Below are 20,425 nucleotides of genomic sequence, written 5' to 3'. Positions count from 1 at the left end.
TAGAGGTGCAAAAAGTGAATCAGGCAACCTCTGCCCTTGAAACGTTTGTAGTCTAATGGGGAGACAGACGTTATAACAAGAACATTTCAGTCTAACCTCGTAAGGACTATAATGTACAAAAGTCCAGAGAGAGACGAGCTAACCTGGGATTCAGGAAGTGATGTCTTAGCTGAATCTTGATAGAAGACAAATGAGTAAGTCAGGAGAAAAAGAAATAGGAAGAATGGGACAGACAAAGGAGAAGAAACAGCCCAAGGGCAAGCGTGGAACGTGAAACAGCACCATGGGACTGACAAACTCCCTGCTGTTCCAGTACCTGGGCCCAAACTGGGCCGTGAGCTCCTGGAAGTAGGCAGAGGCCAGATGAGGGAGGGCGCTGTGGGCGAGGGTAATGGGCTGGTACTTTGTTCTTTGGGTGACAGGGCGGCATGAAGGAATCCTAAGGAGAATGATCATACCTGTGTCTTAGAGAGGTCAGGAAGGCAAGGACTGAAGCAGGGGCACCTGTTAGGAAGACCTGTTAGGAGTCTGTTGCAATTGTCTCAGGACACGATGATGCTCTAAACTAAGGCAGAGAATGGAGGTGGGCCGATAGAAGTTGGAGAAATACATTTAAGAGGGAAACTAAGCAGGTCTTGGGGTTGAGTTTGTGAGAATACGAGGAATTCAGGAGAGGGAAGGAGTCTAGGAAGACCAGTTGTCAGACTCTTAGAACTGGACTCAGTTTATTCATTGATTTAACCAGATGCTTCTCATATAACAGAGTGTCATCTGAGGCAGCGTTCTTTAAACTGAGGGTAATGAAGTCAGCTAATGGGTATACCCAGCAATTTTTAATAGAAGAGAACAGGACAGAAAATGTCAGGTGGCATTGCATATATATAAAGAGTAATTATTGTTTTGTGAAACTTTGTTTCAGTCTCTGAGTATGAGTGTGTATATACATGCTCACAACTATTAGTAGTACATTTCTTTCTAAAGACTGTGGTCAAAACATTTGAAAGTCTTATGATATTCTTTTTCTATGCTCATGTCTGGTTATTTTCAAGTATGAATGAATATATCCCAATCAGGTTTGTTGATCTTAAAAAGGGAGAGTGATTCCTTTGTGAAAAAACAGGAAAATCTTTTCACGCTGTTATTCTTCCAAGACTAAAACTTGCAGTAGTCTCTGGACTAGGAATTCCCAAGGATTCCATGCAGAGGGAAGGGAAAGGGATCGGGGCCCGTAGGAATGACTCTCCCAGTCCGTGCTGGGACTGTGTCAAATGCCCTGCCCTTCAGAAAACCTAGGCAACATTGAGATCTACAAAGACAGTGCTGCCCAAGGATATAAAACCTTATTTTTTACAGGGTTTTACTGTTTGCAAAGTACATTCACAATACATGTTCCCATATTTAAAATAGCCCTGTGACTTCAGAGGGAACTCATGTATCTGAAAAATGTTTTAGGTGTTTATTGGCCTGTAAATATTTAAAACTATAAATATTGAATATTTTCCTCTTAATATAGCCCTTCACTCTTTTAGTCAACATTCATTTGCAAAGCTCTGGGCTAAGAACTGGACATGCAAAGATAGTCTCTTTTCCAATCTGGTAATGTGTACCTGCAATATTATAATTTAGGAGAATATAAAAATCCACATATTTATTTAAGGATGCTTGCAGTTTTACCTGTGATATGTTTACAGAATATATGTGCACCTGTATACGTGTGTGTGTGTGTGTGTGTGTGTGTGTGTGTGTGTGTGAGACAGAGAGAAAGGAATTATTTATCTCACCAAGTTCCAAAATCAAAAATTGATTGTCTACAGGGAACAAAGCAGGAAAAAGCTGGCCCTTTTCTAAGCGTCCAAAGTGCATGAAGCTTTTGCTGTCTTGGGCTAAATGGGAGTTAACTTTAGTGGTAAAGTAAGTGAATCGGAATTTGAAGAAAGCTATGTAGCCTCAGCAAATAAAGTGCCTATATAATAATATTTTCATGCAAAGAAGTTCCCAGGCCTAAGCTCTTTCTAAAAACCCTGGGTTAAGGACCTTTAGTTTATACATTAGCCTAAACAAGACAGACTTTATCTCAATTAAAATGTGTGTGTGTGTGTGTGTGTGTGTGTGTGTGTGAATATGTACTCACCGTTCCTCGTTTTGGAAAAACAAAAGGTTCAAAGAGGACTGCTTTCTAAATTTTCTCTTCACCATTGGGTGTATTGTGAGCAGTCATGAAACATTCATTATAATCATTTTAAGCATAAGAGCAAAATATTCCTTTGCTTTTAGATGTAAATGGTTGAAGTATCTGAACGGTATTGGAACTATTGAATAGTTGCCAGTTGCCTCCTCACAAAGCAGATCCCTGAAAACACACCTGGGATGTTTTGAATAGTGGGAATGACCTTGAGAGGAAGCCTATCTGGGAAACTTGTGATCTCTGGAGGCCAATGACCTTGGGCTCCACATTAACCCTCAACTTCTCCCCGTCCTCAATCCACAGGAAGCCCATATCCCTTGCTCAAGATTTACTTATTTGTTCAGTTTTGTGTTTTTTTTAACATGGAAAAATAATCTTCTGACAGCATTTCCCTTAATGAAGGCTACATGTCTGATACAGATTTCTTTCCCAGGCCTCTGATGTGTTTGGTATGTTTAAACATACCTTTGCCCTTGAGATCTTCACATACCAAGCACATGATTGCTAATGTTTTACTTATTAACCGGTAAGCACATCATAAACTATAATCACAAGACTGCCTTCCCCAATCCGGTGTTCATATCCTGAAAGTAGCAGCTGGTGGAGGCTCTTACTACCATTTTCAAAGTGTCACATTTCATTTATGATTCTCATTACACCTTGTTGAACAGCATTGTATGGTGCAAAGCATGGCTTCCTGCGATACAACATTATTTAACAGAAAGAGTCTAATGAAATCTTCTATAGAATGAAAAAATGAATTTCCTGTTGGATTCTTCTTGTAAGAAGAATCTTTGTGAAGGGTGGGTATTTGGCCCCTAGGCCCTCCTGTAGGCATGCTGAAATTAATCTATCCAAGGTCATGAGGTAATGAGGGGTGGAGTCAGTGCTTCTAACCACTGTAAGCCATGTTACCTCTTACATCCAGTTAGTCTGGTATGCCTTCAGATAAAGGAACGTTTTCTAAACAAATTGACAGGCTCTTTTAAAAAAGTTAATTCATAAAACTAAGTATGCGCATTCAACAAGAGAAGAATCTTGTTTTATTTAAGTAATAGGTATGCCATTAGTTAAGAGCAAAAGGAAATCAGAACGTTATCTTCATTTTGAACTCTCCTTTAAGGCAAAACATTAACCCTGCACAAAAATAAAATTGTTTTGTTCTAAAGAGATTCACTCTTGGTGAATTTGCTAGTTTTCGAATTTGGGTCACATTTTGCTCTTGATTATTTAAAAGGTTTTAGGAGTCTTGTAGACTCCAAATATTCATCTAGTCATTAAAACAAGTTGGGGAGTTTTTCTTTATTTGGTCTAGTTTATTTGTTTTTTTTTTTTTTTAAGTGTAACCTTGAAACTGCAGCAACACCCTTTAGAAAATGCTAATTACATGAAGTTTTGAAATTCATCTTGGAAATTACCTAAATACATATGTAGGAGGTCAAAGACAAGCAGAACAGCTGTTACATAAAATCTCCACTTTCAAAATACCAAGAAGGAAGAGGTGGGAACATGGTCCAAGATCTAACCTCAACTTTGAACTTCCTGACTTGTGTTAGTTTAAGATATCCCTGTAGCATCATTTAAACATAGTTCTGGTGTATGAATAAACTTCCACTTGGAATTTCCTTTTTTGAAGTCTGCTGAGAATATAAATCAAAACCATATGAGATGCATCTTAATCCAGAATGTAAAATAATATGAGAAGTATCAACCCAGAAGTACGTTTACCAGGATATGCACATTCTGGCAAAATTCTTTATTTAGAATGGAAGCCTCCAGAGAACTGGATTTATTATTTTTAACGTATGATTGTGGAAGCTTAAACTGATAAAAGAAGGGACTTTTTAAAATAATAGCAGTGGGAATGTTATTCAGCCAAGTAGAATGTTTGAGAAGGACATCTGTTGGCATGGAAAGAGGTTCAGAATGCATTGTCAAGTGAAAAAGCAGATTGCAGTTTTATTTAAAGATTATATAAAATAGGTAGTATACTTGGCTTCGACACATGTACACATCTTCCTAATAAAAGAATGAGAGATTACATACATGCCAACAAAATGTGACTCGATCTCCAGATGATAGAATGAAAGTGATTTTTCTTTCTTTTTTCCTTCTTTCTTTCAGGTGTTTCAAATCTTAGGTTTAGATTTTGATTCTCTTCTGTTTGATTTCATTTAAGAGGAAATTTTAAGTCACTTTTATCTCTTATTCAACTCTGTTCTTAAGGGAAATAATCCTTTTATACCTGAATTCAGTGAGTATTTGGGCAAACGTATTAGTCAAGACCATCATTAATTAAAATTGTTATATGCTCAAAGCTAGTCAGGTAACTAAATTACATTTATATTGTACAAGAGTTAGAGTTGCCTAGACCCCCATTTAGAACTAGTCATGTGTTTACATGACACATAGTTCTGCCATTTCCTACTATGTTCTTAAAATCTGGAGAGATCCAATTAAGATTTTATAACAATAATTACTGAGGCCCAAAGAATTCTTTAAAATTAGAAGTTATCTACTATCTACAAATTGAACTATTAGAAGATTTAAAAACTTTTATCATGTTTTAAACTTTTAAAACTTTTTTATAGTTTATATAACTTTTAAAAACCAATTTGATTGCATTCATGATATATTTATGGGGTGTTTAGTTGACTTAATATCAGTAGGCCACGTGGTAGATAATAGTGTGACACAAATCAATAATGTATCACTGTGTTTGATGAAAAAGGGGTGTTCCAGCATACAGGTTGTTTTCCATCTCTTCAGTTGGGAGTTTAATCTCCCCCCACCTTAAATCAGATAAAGCTATTTCAACTACCTGTATTCATTTTAAATCGCTCTCTGTAAGGGATATATAATGTCAGTGTCCATTAATGATTTGCAAAATAGAAATCCCAATATTTAGAGAGCGAACCTCTAAGCTCAATGGTCTCTTTGGCCTTGAAGAACATGGAGAAAAATGAATCCGTAGCTGAAGACCTAATAAAAACTTAATTTCTTGAATCTGCCCTGATTTTCTGGGATAAGTGATGTATCTTTAGAAAATTATTCACAGAACCAATGCCACTGCATAAAAGTAGAAAGCATTCCAGAAAACTGGCAAAGACACATTGAAAAATTATCATTAAATATTTTATCCCAGGGCTTCCCTGGTGGCGCAGTGGGTGAGAGTCCGCCTGCCGATGCTGGGGACACGGGTTCGTGCCCCTGTCCGGGAAGATCCCACATGCTGCGGAGCGGCTGCGCCCGTGAGCCATGGCTGCTGAGCCTGTGCGTCTGGAGCCTGTGCTCTGCAACGGGAGAGGCCACAACAGTGAGAGGCCCGCATACCGCAAAAACAAAACAAAACAAAACAAATTTATCCCAGTAAATATTTTAAAATAATACACACACACATACACCATCGTTTTTGTGTACAGTCAGATAGTAAAATTACACTTGAGTTGTGCACATCTTATCTTGGGATTAAATTAAGCAAACATGAGTTTTGACTGATCCAGGTATTAGAGTTGCTAAAAATTAAATGCACAAAGCCTTGAGTTGGGAGTCAGAAGCTTTGGTGATGTTGTATCTTGCCGTGCCAGCCCTACGGGGAGTGAAAGACATGAATAGGGTCTGTAGGATTCTTGTAGTTATTTTATCCAGACAGATCTGTGCTCCTTCTGATGCCTGCGTGGAACAATTTTCCCTGATATCATGAAAACTTCTGGTGTAATTGCAGTACCCACAATTATAAAAGAGTTGGGCTAAGCAGCTGGAATAGCAGATAAGCCTTTATAAGTATAGACATCCAGATATGTCTGAAAATAGATATAGAAGGGGTTTTATTCCCTAAAGACATGAATAATTTTTTTTTTAACATTTAAAGAGTAAGTCTTAAAGCAATATAGGATAGAAGAATACCTGTCCAAAGCCAAGATACCTGACTTCTTAGTGGTGGTAGGACTTGTCCAAAGCAGTTGCTCTTCCCTGGACAAAAAGTCATGGGCATGACACAGTGAATAGACAGGGACCCTTCTGATTCTGGCCATTTGGCTGACCTTGTGGAAGTTAGAGCTTCTGCTCCTGAGAGCCAGCATCAAGTTAGTTGCCATGGACTCTTTTTCCTCACCTTTCCAATAGAAGCCAAAGAAGCCAAGTGAGAGAGAGAAGCCATCTCCAGAATCTTCATACCCTTGTCCCAAGAAAGGTTCCTCAAGATTCTGTTATCTTGGTGGGTCAATATGGAGGTACCTTGGCCAAGGGCGGCAAATTGCAACCCTCTTTCTAATTGTCTGAATCAGTTCTGTGTTCCCCTACCTTGCATTTCAGTTGCATAACTGACTCCATCCCCAAGAATCTCGCGGGATTTAGTGGTAGGCAGTGGCTCCACAACCTCGCAAGGCTGGGGATGTTCATGTGCTTGTGTATGCATGCAGCCTCCCTGAGAGATACCGCAAGTGCCTGATGGGAACAATATGTACCAAATGAAAGGAAAGAATAAAGAGCTACCCTGCCTCATGGAAAACTGGAGTAAAACAATCTGTTCAGAAACTATTTGGCTAGTAGAACATATATTTTCTGCTTTCCTTTTCTTTGAGATTGATTGCAGGGGTGTGGGGGAGAGGTTTGTGATCTTTGTTCTTGTTTTCATACTATTAGGAATATGGGCATGGAGAATAGTATTTCTGTTCCTTCTTCAGTTGCAACTGAACTTTCGATTTTCTGTGATGTAAGTGTGTATGTGTAGGTGAGAGAAAAAGTGTGTGTTTGTAATGTGTGTGCACACACACTCATGTGTGGATCCATGTGACAGATGGGCGTGAAAGAATTGTTTACATTTTGACATTTCATACAGACCAGGCACTGTAGGCAGAGAAGCAGAATTCCAGGCAGAAATTATTATGGAGACTGACTGTGTTCCTTTCTGACACACTAACGGATATCCAGGAACAGCCTCAAGTTGAAATAAAAGTTTGTAGTGCATCCCTATGCTTCACCTATAAAAGGCACAGCTGGCAGCTGTGCTAAACTAGCTTAAGCTAGATTATGCCACTGTCACATGTTGTCCCCCAAATTGTAGTGGCATAAAGCAACACAAGTTTATTGCTTGCTCACATAACGTGTCAGCAGCTGCTCTGCTGTGGCTTTGTTCCCTGTGTCGTCATTCCAGGACCCAGGCTGAAGAATAGCCTCTGAGACATACCAGCTTCATGGTCAAGGGAAGGGTAGGAGAGCTGGCAGAACTAGGTGATGGCTTTTGAAGAGTTTTGCTTGACACTCGCATTCATTACTTCTGCCCACGTTTCGTTAGCCAGAGTGGGTCATTATGGCCAAGCCGGACATCAGTGGGATGGGAAAGTACATGCTTCCCAGTTGGATGAGAACTGCAAGTTCCCTGGCAGCTGGAAAGAGCAGGGACTCATTAGGAACCTATTACAGTGTGTGTGTGTTTTCATTATAAATTTATAATTATATAAAATATATAATTTTATTTAGAATTTTAAATTTATGGTTGTGTAAAATTTATGTATAATTTATGTTAAATATATTAAATATATAATTTAATTTATAATCATATTAAAAATTTAATAGTAAACTAATAAATTATATATATTATATGTTTTCCCCAAAAAGGCTGAAAAAGAGAGATTAAAAACAACCCTTGAGTGACTAAGAATAGACCTTCTATTTAGGTATAGAATTTGCTTGATTTTTTTTCACTCTAATAGAAATTACTTTTAAGTGGCTAGATTTGCTATGAATCCAGCTTGCAGAAGATACTTCACAACCTGAGAAATAAGGCTAGTGTTAAGAATTGGTGATGGAATAGTATGTCTCAGCATGTCTGTTACTCTTGCTTTCAGGAAAATAGTACACATAAACCCAGCCATGATTCTCCATCTTAACTGAGTACAATTAGGTGTCCTGAGGATATATACATCTTCCTATTTCTTTCTTCTATAGTTATATATTAGCTGAGTGCAAGATATTTTTCTACACATCAGAAAAAAGGTTGCCTTAAGTTATGGGGAGATAAAATGGCTGTTTATCACTTGGTTCACTGATCTGAATGTTCAGAGATTAATAATCTTAAATTTCTAAAATAACCTGTATTTTAATTCTATTAGTAACTTAGAATATCATGGAAATAAAATGCTATGCACATTAGAAAATATTATACTTGGTATACATTTAAGACTTATTCAGGCCTTTTACACATTGCAATAAATATATTATATAATTCAAAGAATGCAAAAAGATGTATCCTGTTGCCATGACATGGGATCTAAATCAAAGCCTATTGTTACTACAAAACTTGGTGTTCCCTCCTGAACCTGTGATGAGGGTTCTAAAGCCCTCCCAGGAGAAGGATGATTGATGGTGGTAGTGCATGGTCCTACCTAATATTAATGCTTGCATCCTTCTCGTCCACATATGGACAGAATGGATACGCTGGCACTGGTTTTGGCAAATTTGGCCTAGCCTGTGGAATAAATACAGCCTATGGAATAAACACAGCTTCAATAAATAGGGACTTCACTTGAGAAATTTCATCTGAAAACAAAGGAGTCATTTGTCTGAAGAAGTTCGTGAATACTGAAGCTAACTCAGCTGTGCAAACCACCCTAAGCCGACAACCTGAGCCTGTTGAAATGTTAACACCTTGGATATGCTTTAATGGTGATAATTGTGTCAACCGCAGACATCTTGTGGTGGTTGAGTCACCCATAATCTTTCAGAAGCAGGGTGCCCACCATGTCAGCCAGTTTAAATGAAAAAAACAAAACACTGTTCTCAAGCCCACTTTTCTAAATCACATGGAGATCCATGTTGTCTTTTTTTCCCAACTCCTCTTGAGTACTTTTAATGAACGTTAAGAACGGTTAAGACCTACTTAAATTGGAGCCAGTTTATCCATCAAAATTCCAGGAGATTTGTAAGAAGAACATAAATACACGTGCCTTAAACTTTCCACAGTAAACCGGGTTCCTTCTAGCCAGCTAATTTTCTGATGATAATAATACTCAATTCGGCCCTAATTTGAATTTTTGGTTTAGAAGAAGAGTGTCCCTTAGAAATACCTTTGGGTATTTAGAAAGAAGAGTATCCCTTTGGGTTAGCTATGGGAAAAGTATTTGCTATGCCGAGAATAACGTAAATTAAAAAAAAAAAATGTATTTAAATGCTTAGGTAGGAGAACACACTGTTCCGAGCACTTTAGAAGCACCAGTTTAAAAATTCAATGAGAGAGTAACAAGAAAGGAGGCCTGCAAACCTGGGCAGTAAATTTGCTGCGCTCAATACAACTCCTTACTTGACTGAGGCCCTCTGGAGCCTTGTCCACCTGACTGTACAAACATCGGTGATATTTCCTTAAAGAAACAGCTTGTAGGGCTTCCCTGGTGGCGCAGTGGCTGAGAGTCCGCCTGCCAATGCAGGGGACGCGGGTTCGTGCCCCGGTCCGGGAGGATCCCACATGCCGCAGAGCGGCTGGGCCTGTGAGCCATGGCCGCTGAGCCTGCGCGTCCGGAGCCTGTGCTCCGCAACGGGAGAGGCCACAACAGTGAGAGGCCCGCATACTGCAAAAAAAAGAAAAAGAAACAGCTTGTAAATCCCTTTTAACTCACATAGACTTCCAGCCTTCTCCACAATCAGACTGTGTTGATGAAGGCCTACTGAACTGTTTCCTCTTGGCTACCTGGATGTTGTCAGCTCAATTGGCAGTATTCAAAAATTAGGTATTTAAAAAATAAGCATCATTCTCAAAATAAAGTAAATTTTCCATTTTTACCAACAATACCATGATATGGGAAAGTATTCACAATGTATTTTGTTATATACAGAAGGTAGTCAACCAAAGATATTACCATCACTACCAGTTGGACAAATAACATATATTGAATTATGTTAACTAATGGGACAAGAGTTGACTTTTTTCTTTCATTGTGCCTTTCTGTATTTTTATAAATTTTTAACACTGAGCACATGTAATTAAGAAATGAGATAACACTTTCTAAAACCAGTGTCACAGGCTATGGTAATTTCCACAGTGACTTCGTTCTCATGCCCTTTGATGTGCAGCAACTCGGGCACCCAATGAGACAGCCTCCCTCAGCTGTGTCTGTCTCTGGACAGAGGTCCGATCATGGTCTAAGCATGTAGGAAAGGCAACTGAGGCAAAGTGAGTGACTTCCCCCAAGTAGAATCACAGATATGTGATGGAAGAGCATGCCAGGCGCCAAACCATCTTCTTTATTTATCGATTGAAAAGGTTTGCCTGGCTTTTGTGCAGGTCAAGCGACCAATTGAAAAACTGAATATCTCCCTTTTCAACCAGTTGATTTCAGCCCCCAAACAACTGTTGACTTAATATCCCAAAACTCCTTGGTTTCCTTGGACTTAGGGGAATGGGTTCTCTTAAGGAGCAGGTCATCCATGTGGGTGGTGGTGAGAGGGCCAAGGAATGTGGTTGGAGGGGACCAGGAGTGTCGGGCCCACCTAAACCATGTAGAAGAGGCTCTGTTATCCGAGCGAGGGGGGAAGGATGTTGGGCAAGCAAAAACAGATGCTCACTCTAGAGTAAAATGGAAATGATTTTTATATATAATAATTACAAAAATTCTATTGAAATCCTATCATCTCCGGAGCCAAACAGACTGAATTTTCTCCAGTTACAATGTGGTAACCATGGTCGAGATCAGTAGGCCAGTCTGTTAAGGGCATTCTCTGGTTTCTCCCCACACTTACATTTGCTGCAGGAGACTTGCAGAAGGTTGGTGCTTTGCCTTTTAGCCCTGGAGATGCCACAGGGCCAGGTGTGGGTTGGAAATGGGGAACAAATAAAACTGTCATAATGTGATTTGAATGGCCCTTAAAGCTTTTACATAATTTTGTGCTGGCTAAGCAAGAGCTCAGTGGAAAAGAGATTTTCACACTCTCCTCAAATGTCATTTAGCTCTCATTATGTAGGCCTTGTGAAACATGACACTGGCAGTAATGATTCCTTCTTACTCCTCCAGGCATTTTGGCTGTTGCATGGGTAATAGGCCCGGGGGAACACATTAGCATTTGGCTGACAGGTGTTAGTAGGGGCTGTGGGGAATAGGTAGGAATCGTAAGGCTCTTTTTATCTCCAACTCAGCTTGGTGGGCAGTCACAGTTGATAGTGGTTAATTGTGCTCCATTGTTTTGTTTGTTTGCTTTGTCACTAGGTGGTTTTGCCCTTAAGAGTAGGGGGAATGTGTTTGGGAGACATTTCAGAAACAGAACAGCAAGTTGGGTGTGGTGGGGAGGAGCCATCCACCATGGCTGGGATGTGGCTTCTTCTCATTTATTATTTATTAATTGCAGCTTTTTTTGTTGTTTGTTTGCGGTACGCGGGCCTCTCACTGTTGTGGCCTCTCACTGTTGTGGAGCACAGGCTCTGGACGCGCAGGCTCAGCGGCCATGGCTCACGGGCCCGGCCGCTCCGCGGCATGTGGGATCTTCCTGGACCGGGGCACGAACCCGTGTTCCCTGCATCGGCAGGCGGACTCACAACCACTGCGCCACCAGGGAAGCCCCTACTAATTGCAGCTTTTGTTGTCTTTTGCCTGGGAGACTTAAAAACAAAATGCCAACCCATTTTAAAAAATCAGCTTATTTGAGAGTTTGATTTACCTGGGTTCTGGTTAAGATTTGACTATTTATGTTTATGTATGGGTAGAGTTTCAGTTCATTATCTAGGTTACTCTTATGAAAAAACAAAACGAAGTTATCTAGGGAGCTTTTTAAATAAAATCTCCCAGGCTAGCCTGAGCCCTCTTCCACTGCCCAGCCAGAGTCTTAGTTTCAAAGAGAGTCTTTCCATGAGGACCCCTGCTGCCCACCTCTACCCCAGCTCTCTGTCCTTCTTACCACAGCATCTGGTGGAGTGTACGCTCCTTTACAAGTTACTTCCTGCTCCCCTTTGAGCTTGCTGTGTGGCAGAGCTCCTGCCTTCCAAGTCGCCCCCATTTGTTCTTCTTGGTCTGTCTCTCTGGGGCTCTCCTGCTTAACAGTACATTTCAATAATAGTAAAAGCAATAATAAAATAGAAAAAGGCCTACTATTCATGTAGTTCACATAACAGAATTCTGTGCTTCTCTCTAAGACTTGCTGACTCATAACTGTTTAGAGCATGTCTAGAAATTAGGTATTTTCTCATCACTAGCCCCTGTAGTATGTTGAAGAAGAAAGCAAATCTGAAGCTTGAAATTTTAGAAGGCAACAGCCTATCTTTGACTCGAGAGTGACTCACATTTTCTCCATGTTACAGTCAGAATGTGCATTTCCTACTTCCCCTGAAGTACTTGTGCAGTTATCAAAGTGGAAGCCTTCACATAAGGACTCTCAAATGAGTACTAAATAAAACTTCAGAGACGTACAATAATTGCGCTTTGTACCTTCCAAAGGGAAAACCCAAGTTAGCCAATACAGTACAATCCAGCCAATTCATTTTGAACTGCACTTGTGGGTCTCACCCCTCCTCATAGAAATGCTTTTATTTCCAGCTTCGTGCCCCAGATATTTCTGAATGATGTGTACAAGGCAGGAATGAGACCTATTAGGTCTGTGCTGGTAGTAACTATGTAAAAAAACCCCTCATGTCAGAGAAAAAACCCAAGATTTAGAAATCATCAGTCTCTGGAATGACAATCGATTAGGGGATGCCAAAAGAAGCAGGGACTCTGGGACAGGGGCCACCACAGGCCCTGTTTCCCTGGATTTAATAACATATCTCAACCCATATCCAACCAGATAAGTGGGACGGGGCTTTAGGCTTTTGCTCTTCCCTTTGGAGCCTGTGGATGTTCTGGCCTTTGGTCTGTTTTCCTAACATAGACCAGATAGCTCTGTCACATTGAACATTATGCTGCAAGGACACTGAGCTTTCAAAGTAGGTTGCAGTCTCTGGCCCACTGCTGATGCTAGCGTGGATCGTTTTTATGAAGTGATCCCAAGAACACCTGGTACTCTCCAACTTTGGCTACAGGGGAAAACGAACGTCAGAGTAAATGGAAATACAATGACCTGACCGGGCTCCCTCCCAACAGCAGAGGAAGAGGCCTGGGTAGAGACCTGTTATAATCGGCTGTTTAATTTTGTCTGGAGAAACTGGACTTTTGACAGATGAACTTCTTTTCCCCTGCATTCATATTTATCTAACAGAGTTGCGGTTGGGAAGTGATCCAGGATTCACGAGGTCGAAAAGTGACCAGGTTCACATACTGTAGACTCTCCCCATCTCCCTCCCAAGTTCTCCAGGCAGGTGGTCCCGTGCACTCTTGGTATGTCCACACCAAAATCGGTCACCCAAAGGCCATATCAACCTCTTGGGGCTGGCCCTCAGAGATTCTAGCAGCGCCATCAAACACATGTCTCAGTTCCAGGTAACCAGCTTTACTGTTCCATGCAGCACTCAGCAGCTTGAAAATCATTAGAATGTGCTTGATGAATGCACATCTTATTACAAGGCATTTGGAATTAAAGCCATTAGTAAAATTAAAGAAATAGTAACACACTGGATTTTTGTTAATACCTTTCTTTATGAGAAAATACATTTTCACCAACTGCCCAGTTGTATTCATTCTTTCATTATCCCCAGAGTAAAAGAATAAAGGAATGTAGAATAGTCTTAGCTTTATCTTTGAAAGTTTAAAACAATTTATTAAAAAAAAATCATAAGGAAGTTTTTCCACCTTCTCCTTAGTCCCCTGTTTCCCTAGTGTATAAATAAGACATTTTTCCCTCCCTGAAACCCAGCCTGTGTGTTCTGTAGTCTGTGGTTTTGCTATTATCCAAATACTTATGGATCAGCATTGAAGAGAAGCTTAGCAGACACGTAACAAGTACCTTTGTGATACCTGTTCACTTTATACCCATTTCTGGGTAGGCTACTTACACAGACTTACATGAGAACAATTTTGCTTTGTAATAACATGCACAGTGCTCACCAGTTCCTCATTCATTGCGGAGGTAGAGACCAGTGGGTGGCCGTTGGACTCACACATTTCCCTTTGTTGTATTTTTCAGAAATTGAGGCGAAGGAAGCATGTGACTGGCTCCGCGCTGCCGGGTTTCCGCAGTACGCTCAGTTATATGAGGGTAAGTTGGGCTTTTCTTCTCTCTTTATAAAGAGAATAAATTCAAAATATGTCCTGTGGTGTGTTTTGACTTCCAAATCTTTCTCAACCATTTTTCCTCCTTGCCTCCACCTTTGCAATGCCCAGGGCTTATCCTGATGCCAATTTAGAAATGAGGCTTGCTTCCTGAGCCTGCCTCACCTTGGGCCCCTCCCTGCTTCTCCCTTCTTTACTTCTTGTTTTGCTCTTTCTGCTTCTCACCTCTACCGCGGATCCCAGCTCTGCCTTTTCCTTCCAGTGTTCTGCCAACATCAGCTTTTCTGCACTTCCTTCCTTATCCCTTTCCGTGTTTTTTCTTCACTCTCTGTTTTCTTGAAAGTACAATAAATGAATTGTTGATAAATTTCCTAGAAATCACAAAACTAATTTATCTTGAGACTTTTCTTGAGTTCTGTTTACTTAACCTGAAAATGCTTAAGATGTAACATGGATCAGATGTTATTTTTCAGGGTTTTAAGTAAGGTGCTTCTATTGCCAGCATCATACTTACTTCCATTGATGTTTTGACAGTTAATAAACATACTCACCTTTATCTTACTGATACCTAAAAATATAACCAAAGCATCTGCTTCCTGGATAGTCGTATAGTGAATTAGTCAGGATCCCAGCAGTAAGCATACTCAAGACAATCTGAGGGGGATTTATTCCTAAAAGTGTTCATTGCAAAGATGTGGGCAGGGCATAGGAAACCACGAGGAACAGTCCAGGAGCCCAGAGCTTGTAGCAGCAGAGCTGTCACTACCCTAGGCCCAAAGCCATAAATGGAGGGAGAGGGTGCCAGAACCCGGAAGGAGAGAGGATCTCAGAGCAGGCCCTAGGAGTGGAGGACACAGCTGGTGATGGCCGCCTCCCCTGGAGACAACCAGAAGAGTAAATGCCCTGACCTCACACTCCTCCCTCCCTCCACCTCCAGCCAGGGCTTCCCATTGGCCAAACACAAAAGGAAGCAGAGAGCATGGATCCCCTTGAATGCCATCCACAGCTGATCCTGGGGCACAAAGCAGTTTACAAAAAAGTGGAGAGTGAATCTTTAGGGGTAAACTGAGCATATGTAGTACACTAGACAGTATAGACTTCTGTTCCTGATGACGTAAAATTCATGTAGGATGGAAAGAATCAACAAAATTAACCTTTACTCACTGGTGAATCTCATCTATTCACCTAGAAGCTCAGTTTTATATTAAAAAACAAACAAACAAAAAACCTTCTACTTCTCTCACTTAAATTCTGAATGTGCTGTGAAGTCTAAGGTCTCTGATAAAAGCTTTCAAAAAACCATAGCCTTTTAGACAAGGAGGAGGGTCTTACAGTTTTGGTCTAAGCAGCTGCTATTCCCCCACCCCCACCAGCAATGCACTGATTATGAGAGACGCAAAAAGGTTAAGTGACTTTTACAAGATTATAAAGTAGAAGAGTCAGCATGCTTCTTCATGAGATAGATTTTCTACTGTAATGTGCACTCAAAATACTATCCAATTTAAATGTGAAGAGTCTATAAATGACTAAGAAGTAAAGATATCTCATAAGTGGGATGGGCTTGTCATATTGTGTTTAAGCCATATGCATTTAATGGATGTAATAAGAATAAGAACAAATACTTTTATAGAGCTTACTATGTGCCAGCTACTGTTCAAAACACTGTACATGTACTATTCATTTAATATTCACAACACCATAGGGGAGGTATTATAATTATCATCATCCCCATTTTACAGATGAGGAAACAGAGTCCCAGAGGAGGTTAAGTGATTTGCCCACAGTCTACAGCTAGTGAGTAGCAGAGCCACGACTTAAAGCCAGAGCAACTGGGCTTCCATGTCTGTGTTCCTCATGACTACACATTAACTCCCTCTCTAGCAGAATGAGACAGTCTACATTCAGGAACTGTCTAGAATTCACTCTGGAATTCACTTTTTTTCACCAGAAGAGGAATTGTTTCTCTTTTCAAGTTGCAATAAGAAAATTGGTACCCTTAGATTTATCATGATTGACAAATGTCAAATATAAGATGAGAAAGAGAAAGAATGGTAGGATGATGATGATGATAATGGACCAACATTGATGGTTAGATTTGGCCATGGACTTTATTCCAATGATCTCCAGATTTTTACCTCCACAAATGAGGGACCTAAAATTAACACTGTAACCTGAGCATTGCCCATGACCTCCAAATCTGGCATGAGTAGTCTGTGGGAGAAAAGTTACAATGTTGGAATTTCTCCTTTTTTATTGGATAGAATCAGTTGTTTGAGTATTTTGCTGACACTCCAAAGTGACTCAAGATTTTGTTACAAAATAAAATACTTCCGGTATTTTCCTTTCTGAAGGAAAAAAAAAAAAATCTGCCAAACTAAGTATTTCATGAACTGATCAGGACAGAAGTCAGCAACCTCCACCTTAGGTGGATGGTGAGAGTGGGAAAGTTCTCCGTACAGGCAAAAGTCTGTGACAGTGATGAGCTATAAAAATGCAGGCACTTGGTATGCAGTCCTATCCAAGGTCAAACACTTGGTTATTTTCATATTTCACACTTTTTTGTATTCTTAAAAGCATTTATTGGGATAAAAGTAAAAATTTCTGCTCTGTAAACATTACCAACACACCTGTCAATGGGGAGTAACTGCTGTTAAGATGAGCCATGAGTACAGAAACATGGTGGCCTGAAGATATTGGTGCCCATTCAGATAAAACAAGGCATATAAACTCCTTTGTCTCTCTTTGTCTCTTTCAGACTCACAATTTCCCATCAACATTGTGGCTGTCAAGAACGATCATGATTTTCTTGAAAAAGACCTTGTAGAACCTCTTTACAGGTAAATCATGTGAAGTATTTTTGCTTCTTTGATTGTTCAATGTCTAATAGTTATCACTATATTGAGCGGCGAGTTCAACAACAATTCAGTAAGTACTTATTGAGTACCTACTATATGCCAGGCATGGGTCCAGGCTGTAAGTATATTATGGTGACCATGATCAGTCATGGAGCTTAAATCCTAGTGGGAAGCTTCAGACAATAGATTGGGAAAAAGAGAGAATGAGTGAGAGAAAAAGAGGGAGAAGGAGAGATTATCTCAGAGAGTGTTAAGCTATGTTAAAAAAGTAAAACAAACTGAGGCTATAGACAGTGATGGGGTGTGGGTGGGTTAGTGGGAGAAGGCATTGTGGGGGACCAGAGCATGAGTGGTCAGGGAGGGCCCTGTAGAGCTCCATGAGTATGTCAAACTCAGCTGTATTTTTTGCAAAGACAAATGATTATATCAGCAAACTAGAATATGTAAGCTCAAGTAGTTATATCTGCAACCTGAAATATTTGAGCCTTCACTATGTAATAGATGATATAAGAAGACAAAGATGAATAACTCCCTCCCCTCAGAGAGTGTCTAATCTGGTTGGAGAAATCTAACTGAAGAAATGAAGCATAAATGATCAAATAAAATAATTATAATTTAAGTAATAATAAAAGATACCAATGTAATCAATATCTCTGAACAATTAAATGTGCATGAGAGGTTCTATGTGTCTGTAGGAATTTGAAGTTTCCTAACTAAAGCCCTGGTGAGAGGTCAGAGCTGGAAATAAATATTAGTTACAGGAGGTGAGTCATTTTTCCAAGGCTACAGAGCTAGTTATGGGCTAAACTGACTTTAAAACTGCAGTCCTCGTAACTTGCAGTCCAACATTTTTTTCTCATACATTCTGCATTTGACATAGAAAAGACGGTAGTTTAGGGACTTCCCTGGTGGCACAGTGGTTAAGAATCTGCCTGCCAACGTAGGGGACATGGATTTGAGCCCTGGCGCAGTGGTTAAGGATCCGCCTGCCAATGCAGGGAACATGGGTTCGAGCCCTGGTCCAGGAAGATCCCACATGCCGCAGAGCAACTAAGCCCGTGCACCACAGCTAATGAGCCTGTGCTCTAGAGAAAGCCCGTGCGCAGCAATGAAGACCCAACACAGCCAAAAAAAAAAAAAAAGAAAAGATAGTTTAAGAGGAAAGTAATGATGAGGAAAACTTCTGTCAAGATAAGGACACACCGATATATATTAGAATAGTATATAAATAACCATAGGCTTGCTGATTCTGTAGACATAAATATTTCTGCGTTCATAAGCTGGTTACTCTGGGATTCCTATATGAAGGTAGATTTGCGTTAAGGAATGATCTCTGAATGTTGAAGAAGCGCATTACTGTGGGTTTGCTTAAGTGGGTAGAAGAGCAAAGAACTCTTTAAATCACAAATTGCAGGAACTGGCTATTTGGACTCAAAAACAAACAAGCACAAAATGCCATTTGTGAGCGTTTACGAGAAGAATGGGTAGTTTGGTTGTAATTCTTTTTTTTTATATATATATATAAATTTATTTTATTTTATTTTTGGCTGCGCTGGGTCTTCGTTGCTGCATGCAGGCTTTCTCTAGTTGCGGCGAGTGGGGGCTACTCCGTGTTGCAGTGCACGGGGTTCTCATCGTGGTGGCTTCTCTTGTTGTGGAGCACGGGCTCTAGGTGCACAGTCTTCAGTAGACGCGGCACGCGGTCTCAGTAGTTGCCACTCAAGGGCTCTAGAGCGCAGGCTCAGTAGTTGTGGCATGCAGGCTTAGTTGCTTCGCGGCATGTGGAATCTTCCCGGACCAGGGCTCGAACTTGTGTCCCCTGCATTGGCAGGCAGATTCTTAACCACTGCACCACCAGGGAAGTCCTGGTTGTAATTCTTTAAAGGCAATGAATTGGAAAAGCAGTGTTTTCTTCTCAGCATGTCTGATGCACACCAAGGCTTCATCCAACTCAGAACTATTGCACCACCACCTCATCCTGAGTTTTCCCTCTTAGTTTTAACCAAGAGTATTTTTACTAGTAAGGTGGCATTTTTTAAAAGAAATAATTTTTATTGTTAATTGTGTTATATTACATTATCGTTCTCCCAATTGAATTTTCTTGAATACTCATAGATCTTTGATTCTCTAATCATGGCTTTTGTTGTTTTCCCCCCCAGTTTTATTGAGATATAATTGACATACAGCACTGTATACGTTTAAAGTGTACAGCATAATGGTTAGACTTACATAATCATGAGATGTTTACCACAATAGGTTTAGTGAACATTCACCATCTCATATAGATACAACATTAAAGAAATAGAAAAATAAAATTTTCCTTTTGATGAGAACTCTTATGATTTACTCTCAACAGTGTTCAGATATGTGACACATACAGCAGTATAATTATCTTTATCATTTTGTACATTACATCTCTACTACTTATTTATCTTATAACTGGAAGTTTGTACCTTTTGATCACCTTCATCCAATCCCCCCTCCCCCCACCTCAGGTAGCCACAGATCTGATCTTTTTTCTGTAAGTTTGTTTGTTTTTGAAGTATAATTGACCTACAACTCTATGTTAGTTCCTGGTATATAACATAGTGATGCTATATTTCTATACATTTCAAAATGATCACACAGTAAGTTTGGTTGTCATCTGTCGCCATACAGAGATATTACATAATTATTGACTATATTCCCCATACTGTACATTTTATACCTGTGACTCATAATTCTGTAAACGAAGATTTGTACCCCTTAATCTCCCTTACCTATTTCTCTCCTCCCTCCACCCCCCTCGCATCTGGCCACCACCTATTTGTTTTCTGTATCTATGACTCTGTTTCTGTTTAGATATATTTGCTTATTTTGTTTTTTAGATTCCATATATAAGTGAAATCATCCCAGTTGAATTTTTAAATCTATATTTTCTTTAAGTCAAGGTGTTCTGTATATTTATAAAGCAAAATTCACTATTTTCAGTGTACAGTTCTTTGAGTTTTGATAAATGCCTACAATCATGTAACCACCACCACAACCAAGATATAGAACAGCTCCATCACCTAAAAAAACTCCCTGGTTCACCTTTGTCATCAACCTGCTCTCAACCCTTGGCAACCACTGATCTGGTTCTTGTACCCACAGTTTTGCCTTTTCCAGAATGCTATATAAGTGAAATCAAACAGTATGTAGCCTTTCGAGTCTGCCTTTATTTCACTAATGCACCTAAGATTCATCCGTGTTGCGTGTATCAATCAATATAATTGCTCAGT

At 40.0% G+C, this 20,425-nt stretch overlaps 1 protein-coding gene across 8 annotated transcripts in view; it reads left to right on the top strand.

Annotated features, from left to right (window-relative positions):
* Positions 1-20,425, top strand: part of STARD13 (StAR related lipid transfer domain containing 13) — a 320,629-nt gene that overhangs the window by 237,756 nt on the left and 62,448 nt on the right. For all 8 annotated transcript variants that reach the window (XM_060287920.2, XM_060287918.2, XM_030882525.2 and 5 more), the window contains 2 exons: positions 14,225-14,296; positions 17,066-17,147. Coding sequence is in view for 2 of the 8 variants with exons in the window: in XM_060287918.2 (XP_060143901.1) it covers positions 14,225-14,296; positions 17,066-17,147 (154 nt within the window). In the remaining 6 variants the exon portion in view is untranslated. The remainder of the gene's footprint in view (positions 1-14,224; positions 14,297-17,065; positions 17,148-20,425) is intronic.

This window comes from Globicephala melas, chromosome 18 (genome assembly GCF_963455315.2).
Source record: "Globicephala melas chromosome 18, mGloMel1.2, whole genome shotgun sequence".
NCBI lineage: Eukaryota > Metazoa > Chordata > Mammalia > Artiodactyla > Delphinidae > Globicephala > Globicephala melas.
This window is presented reverse-complemented; position numbering and strand designations above follow the sequence as displayed.